General features: G+C 44.3%; 1 protein-coding gene across 1 annotated transcript in view; it reads left to right on the top strand.

Annotated features, from left to right (window-relative positions):
• Positions 1–9,580, top strand: part of PPP6R2 (protein phosphatase 6 regulatory subunit 2) — a gene marked incomplete at its 5' end in the record, with an annotated part of 57,583 nt that extends 48,003 nt beyond the window's left edge. Inside the window, 2 exons of the mRNA XM_082003191.1 lie at positions 7,502–7,657; positions 9,408–9,580. Of these exons, the coding sequence (XP_081859317.1) occupies positions 7,502–7,657; positions 9,408–9,459 (208 nt within the window). The 3' untranslated portion in view covers positions 9,460–9,580. The remainder of the gene's footprint in view (positions 1–7,501; positions 7,658–9,407) is intronic.
• Between the last annotated feature and the right edge of the window lie 7,893 nt (positions 9,581–17,473).

The following is a 17,473-nucleotide window of genomic DNA, read 5'->3' as shown; positions in this document are numbered from 1 at the left end:
TGCAGTAGTTGCATGCATCGTGTCCTTGCGCTTCTGCCATTCCACCTGTTTGTGAGCTCTTTCTGCAAATAGGATTTTTAAAATTATTTTAAAAGGGAAGTTCACACTCTGGTCAAGATGACTATGGGACAGCCTTGCTGCAGTTCGCTAATGCAGACGCTGCTAGAATTGCTGCCTGTGTTAGGTGGAGTAGTGGTCAAGTCTCCTGAGACTTTCTCACAACAGCATTAATAAATATTTTGCTTGTATGCTGCAATACACCATAAAAGAATGGTTGATGTGTTTCCCAAAGGATGCTGCTTTTTTTTTTTTTAACAAAATAGTTGATTTTTTTTCTCCTGAATTTTGCTTTCTGTTTTAAATCGTGGGATTTTACTAATTATTTTCTAGAATCCATCCATTTAAATGAATTTTCCCAGTCACTGTGCAAGCTAGCAAGACTTTGCTGTAGTTTCTGGATGAGACCAGAGACAAATAGAGAAATACTGTAATAAGCATGTCTCATAACTGTTTCACTTGAGGAGGAGTATGTTAGAGCAAGCAGGTAAACTTCCACACCTAGAAAGGACAGTTACCCGGTGAACAGAAACGCTGTCCTGACTTCTCTGGGCGGGAGGTTCAGGAAATGCAGCCTAGCGTGTGCCTGCAGTCTCCAGAGACCACAGGCTTTCAAAATCATAAGCTGTGTGATATTTTAAAATAGTTGCAATTACAACATGTACTTACTTAACTCGCTATTTTAATAATTAACAATGCCATTTTAACAAACTTTTGAAAGTTTTCTGCCTCTTTCATAAGTAGGCTAGTACGCATTGCATTTCTCTCGCAGTACGTGCTATCGGGCTGTACTTTTTGCCAGAAAAATTTAGTAATGCTCCAGCTACTAATGAGTGATCCAAGAGGTGCGGTCCGTGCCAGTATTTGGCTGGTTGAGCGTTGTAGAAGCAGTCGGGGAACGAGGCAGGTGACATGTGAGGGCTCTGCAGCAGTGGCAGCCCGGGCAGCTCCATGCCGCTCGTGTTTATCGATCTGTGGATAACAGGATAAACAGCAATGAGTCTTGCATTTAATGGGGAAAGCCGAATAATGGATGTAAAAGTGTATGCAATGTGAGCAGTACTTTTTGTGGGAAATGACTTGCATTTCCGTGTCTGTGTGCTTAATTTTTAATTGTACAATATTAACCTGAGCTTTTGCATTTCTTCTTTATGATTTTTCAAAAGCTATCTGAAGTGTTTCGCTGCTGAATTGTTCAAATAAGGTTTCTAAGCAGCATCTTAAAAGATGAGCTGCACTAAAAAAAAAAAATAATCCAACTTTTGCTGTGTATGCGGTTAGTGGGCTTGAGATGTTTGTAACTTTTAATTTCTCTTTCAGTTTATTAACTTTACCTGAAATGCTTTTTTCCTTTTGTTTTTTTGATTTCTTTTTTTAAATGGCTGCATAGGTTTACGGTCCCCTTCTCCCTAGTGCCTCCTCACCTGACTAGCTTGGATAAACAGCTGAAACAAGTTTAGAGAGGAGCCCGGAATCCGTCTGAACAATAGCGCTTGCTGTTAAAAACAAATACATTTCTGTGTCTGTGATACCAGCTCTCATGTAGTACATTCGTCAGCTTTGGAGGCAGACACTGTAAGTGCTGCAGCGGTTTCCTTAAAACTGAGGTGAAAATGAGACGACACTAGCAATTTCTGCATCTTGCAGAAATGTCTGCAATTTCTCCATTACGGTTTCTGTAAAGTCACCGTGAAAGTCTCCTCTTGTTTCTGGTCATACACAGTTCTGGGGTGAAAGCACTTAACTTTCATTCTAGCAGCAGTGACCCCTCTAAATTGCTGAAACAGCTCAGAAATAGCAGCTGGCAGTGGTCCCTCCCGCTGCTCTGGGCATGGGGGCCGGTGGCTCCGCACCGCGCGGGGGTCCCCGGGGGTCCGGGCCAGGCGCTTGCGCAGGGCGGCCGGGCGGCCGTTGGCATCGGCTGTCACTGAGCAAGGAGTTTCGGTGCAGCATCTGCTTACACGCAGCAGAGAAAATAATCCTCCAGTTTCCAGCTGAATGGAGTGACGTTGTCACAGTGGATGTTTTGAGCTCTCCCGTTTTGGGATACATTTTTCTTTTCTGTGCCTGCCAACCGTTCGTCTTTGTATGACGTTCGGATTCACCATTGCACGTGACAAGCATGAAACATCCGCACGAGAAATGGTTGTCTTGCTTGTATCTCCTTTTGCTGCCTAACTGCAAAGGATGCTTTGCAGATTGCTGGAACGCTTTGAACAGATGATGAAGGGGAACAAGCATGCTGTGGGAGACGGGGCATGGAGCATGACGCCACCGGTTGTGTAAAATCTGGCTGCATGTCCGTGTACGTTTATTCAGAAGGCAACACAGAAGTGACTAATCTGAGGTCCCATTTCACCAGGAAACTTTTCCAGTCAAAAATGAACACTTAGTGCAATAATTGGCATAGATGGGATCTTCTAAGCTGACATAAGTACTGGCCTTTCTAATGTAAGCTTGCATGTGAATTTGGAAGCCAGACCTCCCATGTTGTGTGACTTGGTCTAATTAGCAGCCAACAAATAATTTTCCAGTGTGTTGAGAAGTATGTGTGTAGCATGGCTGCCCTTGCATCTCTTTCTTTGTCTTGTGGTTGGTCGTTGCAGAGCCTTGTTTTTAAGAACTTGCTTGTGGGCTCAGCATGAGACTTGTGTTTAGGAACGCTTTTTATACGCGTCTTGCTGCTTTCTTTATAGTACCACTGTTTTTCCTAGTGTGTCTTCACAGTGTTTTGTTGTCTATGATATTAATTGTTTACTAAAGAGACTAGAGGATATCTAAAGGAGCCACAGTAGTGAGCTTCAGAGGTGGGTAGAATTGAACTCTAAGGCTGTTTCTTTCAGTATCAAATCCTTCCTTCCCAAAATACGTAAAGCTCTTTGATCGTTTGAGACTACAGCCGGAATTCTTTATAGACCCTTTGGCAAAGAGATGTAGATCAGTATTGCACTTAGTATCGGGAAGAGCTCCATTAGGTGCTGTAGCATGTGCATTTCCACCTGGCACTACAGTTCAGGGTCAGTTTGGCTTATTTGAACCACCAGCAAAGCTGTTAGAGCTTGATTGGTCTTGCTAGATCCAAGGGGCTGTCAGTGAACAGATCAGTGGAAAGACAGGGTGAGAGCATGGTGTGTTTTGCAGTAGTGCTATGGAAATGGGTGTTAAAAAGAAGTTTGCATCATGAAACTGGGCAAGAGAGGTGTTAAAAAAATTGCAGTGCTAAAGTATCTTCTTTATAAAGCTGGTGGAAATCTATAGGAAGGAATGAATTGTTATCAAAAGTCAAGAGAGCTGACATTTTTAGCTTCGTAAATAATATCACTTTATTTTAACTGGGTATCAGTTTTGATATAGAATGGTTTTATGACAACTTCAGTGATTATGAAGCGTGACCTTTATTGAATCCTGTTTGTCTAAGAAGAAATTGCACTTCAAAGGAAACATTTGTAGCTTGAGGAGGCTTTGCATTTGCAGGATTTGGGCGTTAGAGCAAAAAAGAATGAACAACCATTTCGTAGCACCTAAGGCCTGGAATGAAGGTATACAATATTTCTTGTTTTCATGTGTTACATTGCATGTAGTAAAAGCTGAGAAACTCCATGCTAACTTTATGGCAGATTTTCCTCTTAAGTTTATGGAGTTGAAACTCATTAGTTGAGAGAGCTGCAAGTTTTCAGTAGCATGTGAAAAGCAAATCTCTGCAAAGGATTCATGTGAGTGCAGGAAGAGCAAGTCCTGCACCCTGTGCGGGCTCGTCCCTGTTGGGCCACCAGCAAAAGGTGAAACCTTCCCCAGAGGCAGCTAGAAGCCCAAGTTCATTTTCTCAAGTCCCTTGTCTCAAGCAATGTGTGTGTTTGTTTGGAAAAGTCATTGGAAGCCTTCTTGAAACCAGATGTAATACTGTCACGGCTTTCCGTGACTGCCTTGTCTTCTGATTGCTTGCTGCAGACCGAAAACCTGTTCATGTTTCCCAGTGGCGAGGCAGTATACGTGTATGTATGTGGTATACAGATACCAGCAACTTTGACCAGAAGTGTTTTGGTAACCTTCCTCGTCTAATACTAATGCACATCAGTTAATGTGAAGTAACAGCTTTTGAAGTAGTAGTATTTTAAATAGTTCTTCACTTAAAATTTTTATTGTCGTTTACCATGTAATTATTCTAAGTGAAATCCAAGTGCTTGGCAGTACACATCACCCAGAGGAGATGTGATTGTATCTAACTCAGGGAACTTGCTGCCTTAAAGACAAAGGTGATGTTTAAGATATGAAATACGTCAGGTAACACATCAGGAAGAGTAGACGAGAATGACTGACTTGTTTCCCTTTCACCATCTTTACGATCCCCTGCCATGCTGCAGAGCAGTGTGGGAAATGGGTCACTGCAGGGTATTCCTAAGTTCATCACCCTCAAGTGACTATGGCCAAAACTCACCAAACTTCACGTTCTGAAGCTGGCTCCAGCTGTAGGTGTTTCTTGCCGGTGTCTGTGATGAGATTCCCAGCTGATTAATTGCTTGCTTTCTTCGCTTTGCAGTAGTCCACTGCTGCTGCAAAGTTTCTTCAGATCCCAAGATTATCCTCGTAATGTTCTCCTGCAGAAGTACTGTTGCATGAAGGTCAGGTAGAGACTGTCCTGTTCAGGATGCTTTGAGCTTGGCTGTATTACACATACGGTGAAGCAAACTTGATCAGCTCTGCTGAGCCAAGCATCCAGGTGAGGTGGGACACCACCAGGCTCTGTGCCAGGGCTGTCCCGAAGCAATCAGCCAGTGGTTAGGAGGAGAAATCTCCAACTTACTTTATGTGAACTCTGTTCTAACCTTCTAGAGGTGAAGATGTCTGAGCCTAATAATGCAGGTCATATTTTCTAGTCTTATTTTCTGAGAAGACTGAAGAGTTTGGACATTCAGCTTGTTCATTGGGAGTGGTTATATGTCTCGGAAAGCATTGCAGTGCTTGTAGAGAGAGAGGAGTCTCTGTTACAAGTGACCTCTAGAGCAATATTTACAAACTGGGTGGCTAAGTTGCCGAATTTGTCTACGATGTTGAACTTGGTGAACATAAAGGAGAATTGTCCTGGCTGTTGTGTTGGAAAGCTCAGTGGGCATGGCTGTAGGTGGCATTCGCAAGTTGTTTGTGCTGAGTGCTTGTCCATTGTGAAAAAAGACACAGTTCTGCACAGACTTAGGCTTACTGTTGGAACATTTGTACCAGTTGGTTTTGAATTAGAGCTTAAAAAATACTTTTTCTTTCTGGAGGCAAAAGTATTAGAGATCTCTTTACAGAGCTTAACAAAGAAGAGTCTACAGCAGATACAGATGTTGTTGCTGACAACTCTTCTTCCTTAGCCTGCCTTAACCGGCCTCATGAGAGAGCAGGTACAGCCGTTGCGGGTACTGTGCTCGCTGTCCCTGCCCTCTGCCTGGCCAGGGTTTGGAGCATGTAACCAGGCTGTTTGGTGTCAACGGAGGTGGACCGTTCGATTGACGGCACTGGCAGCAGGGTTGTGCCAGACTGGCGTTTCAGGGGCACGCCTGGCTGCTAAAAATGAGCTGACCAGAGGAATGCTAATGCAAAATATAGGTACTAGAGTTTATTCTAGGCTAGAATTAGATAATTGTTATTAACCCTCCTGCCTGGGTCATAGTATTCTGTGTTCCACACAGACTCCTTGTTTTGTTTTACCCCGTTAGTTTGGCCTGTAAGTGTCCTTCTGCAGAGGTTTGCGTGTCCAGCTTTGCTTTTCCTTGAGCCTATTGAAGAGAGATAAATTTCCATGCCCCCTTAGTGGTCGGATAACCTCAGGACTTCATAGCATCGGAATCCTTGTGTCATGGAAATTTTAGTGATTGAATTTAAGAAGTTTATCTTTGAGCAATTTAAATCCCATGAGCTCCAGTTTCTTGTGTGGGAAGTCATTTTCTAATGACATTTCTGGCAGCTTAGTTCAATTCTCTGCTGTCTCTCTATCCCCTGCAATTTCTCTAAGGTATATTTTTGTACTTGCAGTATTTCTTTTTAAGAGCATGTTAGCCCTTTAGGAAGATAAATGTTTTGATCTCATTATTCCTCATTTTCTATGTATTTTTTTTCCAAGAGCACACAGAAAAGTAGCTACAGAAATAGAACCTTGATCTCAGAATCTGTCACATGTCTTAATTACCAGACTGTGATTATACGTATGCATTATAATCTCCCCTGGCAGCTGGTGACAGGATACCAGCTCAGTCATCTGCTGAGCTTTCCCTCCATTTTTGTAGGTTTTCTCTCTGAAAGAAGGAGAAGAAATCATTCTTGAAACTGGGACTGTGAGGAAGATAGTTCCCATGCAAGCTCGTCCTCTGCCTTAGAAGGCAAAATATAGAGACGTTCACAGAAATCACTTCTCCACTTAGAACTATGGGTCTTTTTAATACAAATGTAGAAGATTTGGAGGTTTTGTGTTAGCAGGTTTTTTCCCCCTTTTCAGGATTTGAGCTTCTGTTTTGTTGTAGGGAGATGTCATTGGAAATGTTACCCCTCAGGCGTGGGAATCTGTCGTCTGATGTGTTACTGAAAGCAAATTAATTTAACTGTGTTTGGCTTCTGAAGATACCACTTGTGAACACCCAGTCAACTTTTTGTTTTCCTCCCCAGGATTTTAGGTTCTGTACTTAAATTTAAGTCTTTTCTAGGTGCACACAGAAGTGTCAGGTGCCACTTGGGAAAAACCTGTAGAGCAACTTAGGTGCCTGTACTAGACCAGAAACATGCTTTGCTAAAACTGGCAGTTTAAGGAGCAGTGGGCTTGGACATCTGGTTGGCAGTGCTGGGCGACGGAGGGCAATTCCAGGAGAGGTGAACTCATCTAGGCTCCCTTTCCCATGATAGGCTGGACCAGAGGATCTTCTGAGGTCCCTTCCAGCTGGGCTGTTCTGTGGTCCTGTGCACTGGTACTGCCAGTCTCCAGTTACTGCCAAGGCAAGTGGTCTGCTTTTGGTTTGTTGCTCCCGGTGGTAAACTTGACTTTCTGGACCCTCTAGACTTTACAGAGTCTTGGCCAAATGTACTTTGCGTTTGCATCCTTCTGCTCTTTGTTTTCTGTGTTCATCCACAGGAGAGCGCACCAGCGGCGGTAGTTGCAGAGGGTGGTAAAATGTCTTGTGTGCAGGCAGTGGGGATACACGGGGAACTCTTAGGCCAGATTTTGCTGCAGGCGATGGGAATGCCTTCCTTGAAGAGCTATCATTCTTGTGCGTGTTTGGTGTCTTGTTGATTTTTAGGAAACACGGCCTCCATGGTGCATACACTGCTTTTTAATTACAGTTTATTTTCAGTTCGCATTTCTTTATGGTATTTTTGTGGCCTGTGCTAGGAGAGGAGGAGGAATATTTTTTTCTCCATTGGAATTCAAACCCCATTGATTGACATTTTAACGTGAACTCAAATTCTCCCCACACAGCGATGCAGACTGCATGGTTATTGATAAAGTGGCCATCACTGACATCGGAACGACAAAAGCATCCAAACCCCTGAACAATGTGGCCCAGCACTCGGAGGAGCACCAGAACACCACCACTGTTGTCACAACTGTCATGGAAACAGCCACAAAAGACAGGTGAGATGCTCAAAACTCTCCCTTACCAGACTGGGACAGAGAATCTATTTTTTTATGGTGTCACTGAATGCGGTTATTCTAGTGTACAAAGTTAGACAAGTAGTACATCTGGAGCGTCCTGGAGTGCATTGCAGTGCAGGGAGTGTAGACCTATTACCATGATATATTGCACGTATCTTTGTTTCCCAGAGGCTCTGTCAAATCATCTATTTTATTAAAATAATGAACTTCTCACTTCTTACTCATGCATAACAAATACTCAGTATGGGTAAGTATACACTTACTCAGAGTGGTCAGGCATTGGAACAGGCTGCCCAGGGAGGTGGTGGAGTCGCCATTTCTGGAAGTGTTCAAAAAACGTGTGGATGTGGCACTTCAGGACATGGTTTAGGGGACATGGTGGCGCTGGATTAATGGTTGGACTTGATCTTGAAGGTCCTTTCCAACCGTGTGATTCTGTGTGATTCTGTGTGGTTTGTATGTTCAGGTGAATATATAGACATTTGCAGTTAAAATATTATGAAGGAATGTGGGAATGTGTTTTGATAACTGAAACTGGAAGTAATCTCAAGGAGAAATTGTATTAATTATTGTGACTGTTTAAGTCTTTTTAAATATGGAAGCCAAGTCTTCTGCGTATCTAGTGCTGTCACCTCTGCAGCTTTGTTCTGGCTCCTGATTTTGGCCAGAGAGATGCGTATCAATAACGAGGTGCTTCTGCTCTTCTTGAGCTAAGACAGCCTCTCTTGGGTGGCTCAGTCCTCCTGGAAGAAGCTTGCTGTTAGACTGACTCTCAGACGATGGTGCTTAGCTGAAGCCAGACATCTGGGCCACCCTACGAGAATTTCTTCCGTTAGGTACTTTTGGTGAGAGGAAGAAGTTCTAACCAGCGCTTTTTGCTTCACACAACCGATCCACTCGGCTCCACTCTGTTAAAACCTGTCCTGGCTGTCGGCACTGCTGCTGCTTAGATCTCCCCAGTACAGCTACCGCCTAGCATTTGAGGCCACAGCTTACAACCAGTCGCACACCAGTTCTAGTGCTGGTGTAACACATACTGGGGAGGAAGCCGAGTATCCCATTGGGTCATTGTTCTCCCCACCACACCCCGGGTACTGTCGGGGCCCTGAGGGTAGCAGTGGGCGGGGGGAGCTGAGCCAGGAGCTGAGGGTGACAGCAGAGCGGGGGCAAAACCCCGGCAGACAAGGTGCCCAGTCCCATGGGACCCATCCAGCGATTGCCATTCACATCCTCGTCCTGGGACAAGGCAGGTCCCAGGACAAGCCAGGCAGTCGAGTCAGAAGGTCTGCATCAGGAAGGTGCGAGGCTGGTGTTCGTACAGCGTAGCTCCAGTAAAGACCTAAATCCAGCTCCCAGGCTGACGGTGCCTGGGACAAGGCCTCAGATGAGGCTGGTTAAGGTCGGAACCTTCTGGTGGACTCCGGACCCTGAGGGTCATGTTCTAAACTTCTGGTTCAGTAAATTAATTAATGTTGTGTAATCAGCAGTCAAAGCTGACTCCTCAGTTTCTATTTTGATTTCTAAATGTAGTATTTTGTAAAGGATGTGGAGGAGGTTCTCATTAGGAAGCGAGTAATGTTTTAGCAGGCAGAAGAAACAAAAATAGAGGAAGGATGGCTCAGATGCTACCAAAGAGGAAAGTTTGCAACCAGGATGAAAGTTGGCTTTAGGAGCGAGTATGTTCCAGTAGTTATATTTCTCTAATATTACTCTTTGGGTTTCTCTTTAGGAAAGAAGAAGTCTTGCCCTGTGCTGAAGCCACATTAAATGGCCCTGCTTGATGAAACAGATGCAATGGGACGTGTGTGATCCAGGCCAGGCTGCTACCTGGTGATGCAATTTGTCAATTTTTTTTTTTTTCCATTTTAATTTTATTTTTTAATAAATGCTGCATTGATGAGAGAGCTGGCATTCAGGACCAGACACGCAGTTTTAACACCAACAATCTGTTCCGAAAGACACTTGCATTGTCTAAATGTAGCATTGATCAGTTAGTCATCACAGGAATGATGGGGTTCTTCCCAAGCAAGCCTTCTGCCTAATTTTAGTTCCTTGTTCCCTTCCCTCTCTCCCTTGTTTTTGTTTTGTATTTGGGGTTCAGTCCTATTTTCTTAGTGTTATTGCACACAGTATTCAGCTTCTCTTCAGAAAGGTAGCAGGTCTAACGCTGGGACTTGGACAGTGCACAAGAGTCCCGCAGTCGTGTGACCAAAGTTCCTGATGGAGCTGTCTTTGGGCAGCATTTGCACCGCTTTTGTATAGCAATAAAGCCTTATCAGAAACATTTCATAGGAGGAAAAGATGCAAACACTTTAAATGGGATGAAGCAGGGAGGGATTTTATTTTACATTTTTGTGGAGTGGGAGGGAAGTCATTGACATTGTCCCAAGCCAGAGGCCAAGTAGCTAACTTGCTGTAATGCTGAACTGTCTTGAGAAATGGGAAGTCTCTGCATCCCAGTGAACTGCGCAGTGCTCTCTCCTCTGGAGACGTGACAGTTCACTGCGGGATCTTGGGTCGGTTAGCAATTGGTCTCTTCTGTCCGAGCCATCAAAACTCAACTTCCCGGATGTCGTCCTCCGTTGGCTGGAGAGTGTGCAAAGAGGGTAGCGTGTTGTTTGCCAGCTAAGAGGATAACGATCCACTGGACTGCTGCCATGCAGGAATGAGAGCAGATATGGCAACAAACAGGTTATCAGGTGTTTGCTGGCTTTTTGGAGACTAATGTATTTTCAAATTATTATGGAAATCCTTTTCTGTTTGTTTTGTTCTGTTTTTAAAGTTTTTAATGGATGCAGGAACAGCAACACTTTTGCACTTTGTACCTAGTGACAACATTGGAGAGTGAAATGGCCCCAGCACAGGACTCCTGCTGTTACTCCCCAGGTAGTTGGTTTCAGAGAAGTTTGGGGAAGGGGGTACATGTACCGCTGCCTTGGGATAGTAGAGTAAAACAGTGTGGAGAAATGGACTGCGCTTCAAACTGCCTGGGAGCAAGGTCAGTTGAAGGTGTGTACTTGACTCTGGAACACAGCATCTTCTGTGTAGGCTGAAGGACCTACTCCTGTAATGACTGTAGCAGTTTCAGACACCAGTCTGCACTGAGTGGTGCTGGCCTCTGCTTTGAGCTTGTTCCCAGACCAGACTTGTGCACATAGATCATACGGGTGTAGATGTTGGGCCACTTGCAGAAGCAGGCAGATTGCCGCGACCCGTGCTCCAATGCTTATTTTCTACCCCTATAGTGTAGATACAGAGCTGGGCCTGTTTTTGTGTGTAAGCTGTATGCTGAAATCCACCTGTCAAATGTTAAATGCCGCTTATTTTATTAGTTCAAGACCTAAGCTGGAAAATCATTCACTTTGGAATAAAAGCATGAAGCTTGACACTTAGGTAGCCAAATAGCTTATTTTCAGATATATTCTCACTTGTGCATAACGAGGGACTTCACCCTGTGAGTATGAAAAAGTACCTCACACAGAGCTGTTGTTATGAGCAAAGGCATCTTAGCCAGACCCAGTCTTTTAAAAAAATACTTTATTTTTAACTGTGATATGTATGTAGTGCATATGAAATTTTCTGAACGGGGTGGGGGGGGAGTGAGATGAACAAAATGTTTTTGCTGTTAGAGCCAGTCTGTTCTGCTGGATCAGTATGCGACGGTGATGTACCCGCAGCACGAGGTTGTCCTTGTGTGCCCAAAGATAACATATTTTCATTTTTGCTCTTAGGGAAAATTGAGGATTGGCTTTGCTGGAATACCAGATATGGAGGTTGCAGTGCAGAAAGCAGGATGAGAGTACTGTGTGCATCTTGGAAGTGGTGTGCTAGGGTTGTGGGCCACTTGTATGCTGCTGACATAACTGTGATTTCTCTCAGCTGCAATTACTCGGTAAGCAGGTGCTTTCACGGCACAGTACTGTTCTGAAAGTCTTCTCACTCACTCCTTGTAATTTAAAATAAATAATTTAAAGTTAGATTGTGCTGGGAAGAAAAAGCCTCACTTTCTGCTTTGGTTACCCTGCTTGCTATTTGGAGATCAATCCCACTGTTAGCCAGGATTATCAGAAATGATTAGTGGTTTTGAGTTCCTAATTGGAGACACATTAAAGTCTTAACTTTCAGAGGATTGGTGCTAGAGATTTTCTGAAAATCAGGTTCTCTTCGGGCATTCTTTAAACACCCAAAAATGATACTATGAAAACTGAAAAGTCGTTCATCTAATACAACATCAGTGCAGCTTTTTCCAGCAGCTGTTGGAAGACCTTCAGACCCATTAGGTACCAGGTGATGGCAATAGTTCTCTTCCACTCTGTTCTTATTCACGGTTCTTGACCGCGGTGCTTGCAGCTTCCACCATGCTACAGTTATGACCAAGTCCGTGTAGGATCGAGAGATCAAGGGGAGATGTCCATAGCAGGCACAATTTGATCATCCTTCGGGCTCGCTACATTTTCGGCTACCTTGCTAAACAGATAAATGATCTTTGCATTAGGTTACATCGTAAACAGCCGTCACCTTACATCACCTCGAGCCGTGCTGGCCGATGTTGCAAGAATACTGATTAGCTGTACCCACCTGATCTGTTCATGAAGCCTCCGTTTGCGGAGCAGTAACCTCCACCTGAAATGTGGCACAGAACAGCTGGCAGCAATAACATCCTAAAACGTTTTGGAGGGATATGGAAGGACATGTCTGTGCCTTTCGTTGCAGATTCTGAACTTGTCATTCGGTAGCATTTGGCTTTGAGTCTGTAAATTTAAATGTGAAAGCTTTAATAATATGTTTAAACATATCCAGTAAGTAGATCTAAAAACACAGTTTAGTTTTTAGAGGGGGTCGTTTATCTAAGTTTATTAATTTGATTACTTGTGTCCAGTTACTTTTGTGTTAAGGCATTTTACCGGTAGTTAAATAGATTTGTAGAAATGCACAAGCTGTCTTGCTTTTGTGACAGTGAATGATTCCTCCACGTTTGGGATTTAAGCTCTGAAATTATACCTCATTGCTCCCACACCAGCCAGCGAGATGACCTAGAAAACGTTCCTCATCCTTGGTATGTTGGAGTTTGCAGTTCAGAACAGATCCAGAGCCAGATGATGGTTTCCTTGCCTGGCTCAAATGATAGGTAAACCAGGCATAAATGTCTTTCTCATGAGTTTGGGCTTCCCATCTATCTGGAGTCACAGTGGATATGCAGAGGTTGGCAGGTCCCACTGCCTCTAGTCTGTGGCCTCTCTCAGTCCCCGTTGCTGTCTGAGCTTTCTTCCTCGCCGTCCCAGACTGCTGCCCAAAGCCCTGCAGGGTGGCTGGGCTTTCTGCTTTCTGTGTTCGGGTGACCGTAAGGCATAGCACGTGGTGACGTGACTGAGCCGTTTCCACAGGTCGGGCCGTGCTGCCTGCGGTGCCAGCGCTGTGTCTCTGCGGAGGTCTCGGTGGCATCACGGGGCGCGCTCTGACTGCTGGAGAGCTGTGCTACCTGCTCACCCAGTACCCGTGTGCTCTGGGGAAGGGCTGTTACCCAAGGTTGAAGCAGGATGTATTGTCTACTGAAAACGGCTTCACTTAACCCAGCTGTACCCTTACCCTTCGGCTTGCTTAGATACTTGATCAGAAAGCAATGAAGACTAAACAGAAGTTATATTCAGCACTGTCCTTTCTCATTTATGTGGAGTATTTTGAATCTGTCCATATCGATAGGGTATATATAATTTTAGGTTTGAATATGTATACTGATGAGTGTGTATATAGATATATATTTGCAATATATATTATTCCATGTATATTTATACACACACAGTTGGATGTTGTGAGAAACCTGGTGAAGCAGACACTCAGAGCACAATGAGCCTAACTTTTTTGTCTGTGTACAGCTCCATGATCAATAGTAAGTCATCGACAGACATCTATTGTACAAGACCAAAACCAGCAAGGCATACCTTAACTGGGTGGAAATGGTTCTGCTAGAACATTCTGGTTCAACGATTTTACCCAGCTGGGCATTGACATGGTGGATTACAAGAGAGCAACGGCTTCTCCAGTGATCCCGCTGCTGTTGCTGGCGTCCCGGCTGCTGCAGAGCCTTGCCTGCGTGCTTTCTGCACAATTAGCAGTTAAAAAGTGATCGGTTCAGTCAACGCGAAGTAATTCTTGAATCGTGGCACATTTGTCTCTGGCTGGTTGGATTGTGGGAAAAACACGCTCCTTTGGGTGACACGGCCGTTCAGGAGTCCTGCCATCACCGTAGCAGATCCAAACTGCTGTGTTCAGTACCTGGGTATGAAACTGGAGTGGGGGCACAGGTGTAGGGCTTGCAGTCAGAAAAACCCTGTGCTGCAGAAAGATCAAGCGTAACTAGTTTGGAGCCACAGAGACATGATGCGATAGCAGCTTAAAACTGAAGTGGTTTGGATTCATTATTTCTGTTGCTCACTACAGGCTTTCAGTGCTGGGTGCAGCGACGACAGCGCTGTGAGCAGGCGGGTGGTTTCGTACCCTCTTCAAACCGGGGGAGATCTGGAGTTGGGTTCATGGGTTTGACTTCCCTTGCTGTCCCAAAGAGGTGAGGTCTTCTCTAGAACTATATCCATGTTGCAGCATGTGAACCAGCTTCAAAGTAAAGTTTAGGTGAGATAGTCTTTTGAAGGAAAGTGATCAAGGAACATGATTGTAGTTTATTCAACAATTTCACCAGTCTTCTAACAAAATGTTCCATCCCCCCCCCCAAAACTTACAGCTTCTTGAGTCGTAACAGTTATGGCAGACGAAATCCCAGTTACTCATCTGGATAACATGTCCCCAACAAAGCCCAATACAAATTTTGAGAATGTCCCAAGGCTTGGCTGCCCTCCTTGCTTCTTAGAGAGCTGCAGCTGGCGAGGAGAATGGAAAACCAATGGGTGCACAAATTTAAAAAAAAAAAAAAAACAAAAAACCCTAAACAAACCAACCAAACAAAAACCCAACAAAAAACCCACAGTGTTCTCCTCAGCATCTAGTCAAAAACTCAGGCATCCCGATTTGCCAGCAGAAAGGTTTTGGGTATGGTACAGTGTGCAAGGTGGTTGGAAGCTAAGGGGCATTCCTAAATAACATATCTAAAGGAAAAAAATGAACATGGCTTTATTGTTGTCTACTGGCATTTCAGAATCATTTTTCCAAAAATCAGCTAGTGAGCTATAATTGAAGTCCTTACTTACCAGTGGCATAACTTTGAGCATATCTTTCTGCCAGTCACTAAAGGTTTACACCATGGTGTACGCACCTTAGTGTTTCAGTCTTGGCTTAATCCTTCCAGCCACAAAGCACCTTGATGTCCCTCCTGCCCAGTTGGAGCTGTGCCTGAGAATACAGCCTGGGGCTCCTGAGCCCCCCACTAGGGCTTTTTGGTTTTTACATCTCTTTTATTGCACTTCCTTCCTGACATCCTTAACCATCTTTTGTAGTATTTTTGTCAGCATTTGCTGCTAAGTTGTGCTTTTTTTAACTTCACCTTCCGTTGTGCTGAACACTGTCTTATTGCAATGATAATCACTTTAAAGCTGGAAGAGCCTCATTTTCCTCAGCTGTTCAGTTTTTCTGGTAGGGGAAACAGCTGCTGTATGGCAGAGTTCCCTAACTTCTGCAAATGTTAAAGACCAAGGTGGCTGCCAGTTGTGGAAGAGGTGCAACAAATTCTTGCGAGTGCTCTGATACTGACCATGTAATTTGATGTCCCCCGAGACTTGAGAGAAGAAAGTCCTGCATCCTGGCTGCCAGATTAATTATACTTGTTAAATAAGATCATTCAATATTTTTGCAATGTAATACTTGACTTTTTTGATGCCATATAGCAGCTCATCTTGCAATTTTCAGTCAGTTAAGGAACAGGTTTTCGTCTCCTCTTGCTCCTCCCAAAGCAGCGATCTCACCCTGAATCATCTTCAGAGATTGATTTTGTTGTTAGAAGAGTGTTTGTTGTCATTAGAAAAGAGAGACAAAAGGAAACCTGCTGTTTACAGTGGCATGCTAATTTTCTTGGGTGTTTGGTTTTGTGGTTTTTTTCACCTGGCATCAGTTCTCTCTCAAATCCTGCTCTGCCCTGTACTCTCGTTCCGACAGTATTTGCATCTCCGGTTGCAAGCTCTCGCAAGCCAAGTGCAATGCACTTACAAGTTCTTTTGCCAACCCCAGCTTTAAAAATAAAACATTTTTAGATGCTTCTCCCTGAAGTGAAATTCAACTTCTTAACCTCACCCCGTGATGTCAGGGGGGAGCACTCAGCAGAGGAGAACGCTGAAAGGGCTGTGCAGCACGATGCGGGCTCGTGATGTAGGAGTGCGGCCGTTGGCCTGCAGTGCAGCCGAGTTTTTCTCTGGTTTGGACATCACAGGCCGTTAAAACCAACCAACCAAACTGGCGAAAGATCTCCCTCCTTCGGAGAAGACCTTACAGCCTTCTGTTCGGGTTGCGTGGGATGGGGGCTTCACTTGGGGCGGGGAGAAGGTTGCACAGGGAAGAACTGAAGAAAATGGAGAGTTGTACTCGGATGTGTCTTCACGACATTGTGTCGTTGGGGACTTACTATTAATTGGCTTAAACTAGGACACGTTGCATTCAGTGCTGTACACAGAAAATTCACAGTAGCCTCATAACTGTAGATTGGTTGCGCTGCACGCTTCAGAATGGTTTCAGAAAAGCTGTTGCTTCCATTGCAGAGCACATTTCACATCGCTGTTCGCTTCTGGCTCCTTAACGCATGTTGTGCTCCTGCTTCTTGCTTTTCTACTCTTGCCCTAACTTGCATGGTTTCCCTAACCGGGGTGTAAAAGGGTTTGTTTAAGCCTCGTTGCTCAAACCACCGTGTAATGCAGAGTATGGTTGTGTGTAATACGGTTAACGCTAGGCTTGGAAGGATTTAGTTTTGTTTTCAAGAGCAACATGAGCAGGGAAGAGCTGAAGGCCTCTGAAAGCTAATTAAACTAAAACCTTGGCTCTGGAGTCTATCAAAAGTGTGTTGACATTGAGTGCGGCAATATGTATCTTTGCAAAAGATACTTGCAAAAAAAAAATCTAGGGCTCAGGTGTTTATTTGTAACTGTCCTCTATTTGATTCAATAGCTAACTAACCGGGTTGCTACGGGATTTTTTCCTTCGCTCTGCTGAGATTAAATCTGAGTCTGTGGTGCTTTGCAGTTGCGATAGGTACCGTCCAGATCAGCCCCCTCACAGTCTGTGCGTTCAGAAGCGAGCTCGAGCAGAGCACGCTCACCTCTGCCGGCGCGGCGTACCTCGCTGCTGGCACGTGGCGCCCGAGGGAGGGCTCTGTGTTTGGCAGACGGGGGGTACGGCCGTTGCGAGGTGGGCTAAGACTGACTTTATGCGAGTGGTTTTTTCCCCTTTTCCTAAATATGCGTTGTCTTGGCAGCATTTGTTTTGTGGCTAGAAGATACGTACACTGTTAGTTTCTCCATCAAAGCAAGAAGTGTTTTTTGAGCAAAAGAACAGCCCAAACCCACTTATAGCTCATTGACTCTTAGAAAGAGACGTTTAGTATTAAATATTTCTCGGAAAGGTTGCACCGGTGTGTTCGCCGAGTCAGAAGAGAGTGCCGTATCTCAGACCTGGGCATTGTAAGCTCATAAGCACATGATTTCCGTTACTAAATTTTAAAATAACTTGGGATAAAGTTTGAAGTAATAATTTTACTTTTGCGTGACAACTTGCAAAAAAGAAATCCTTATGGTCATGTTTTTAGTTTCATCATGGATAGTGCCTTAGCTTGTTTCCTGATTTATACTTCGTTAATTATTTTCA

The sequence above is a fragment of the Phaethon aethereus genome (genome assembly GCF_964289735.1).
Source record: "Phaethon aethereus genome assembly, chromosome: 1".
Taxonomy (NCBI): domain Eukaryota; kingdom Metazoa; phylum Chordata; class Aves; order Phaethontiformes; family Phaethontidae; genus Phaethon; species Phaethon aethereus.
This window is presented reverse-complemented; position numbering and strand designations above follow the sequence as displayed.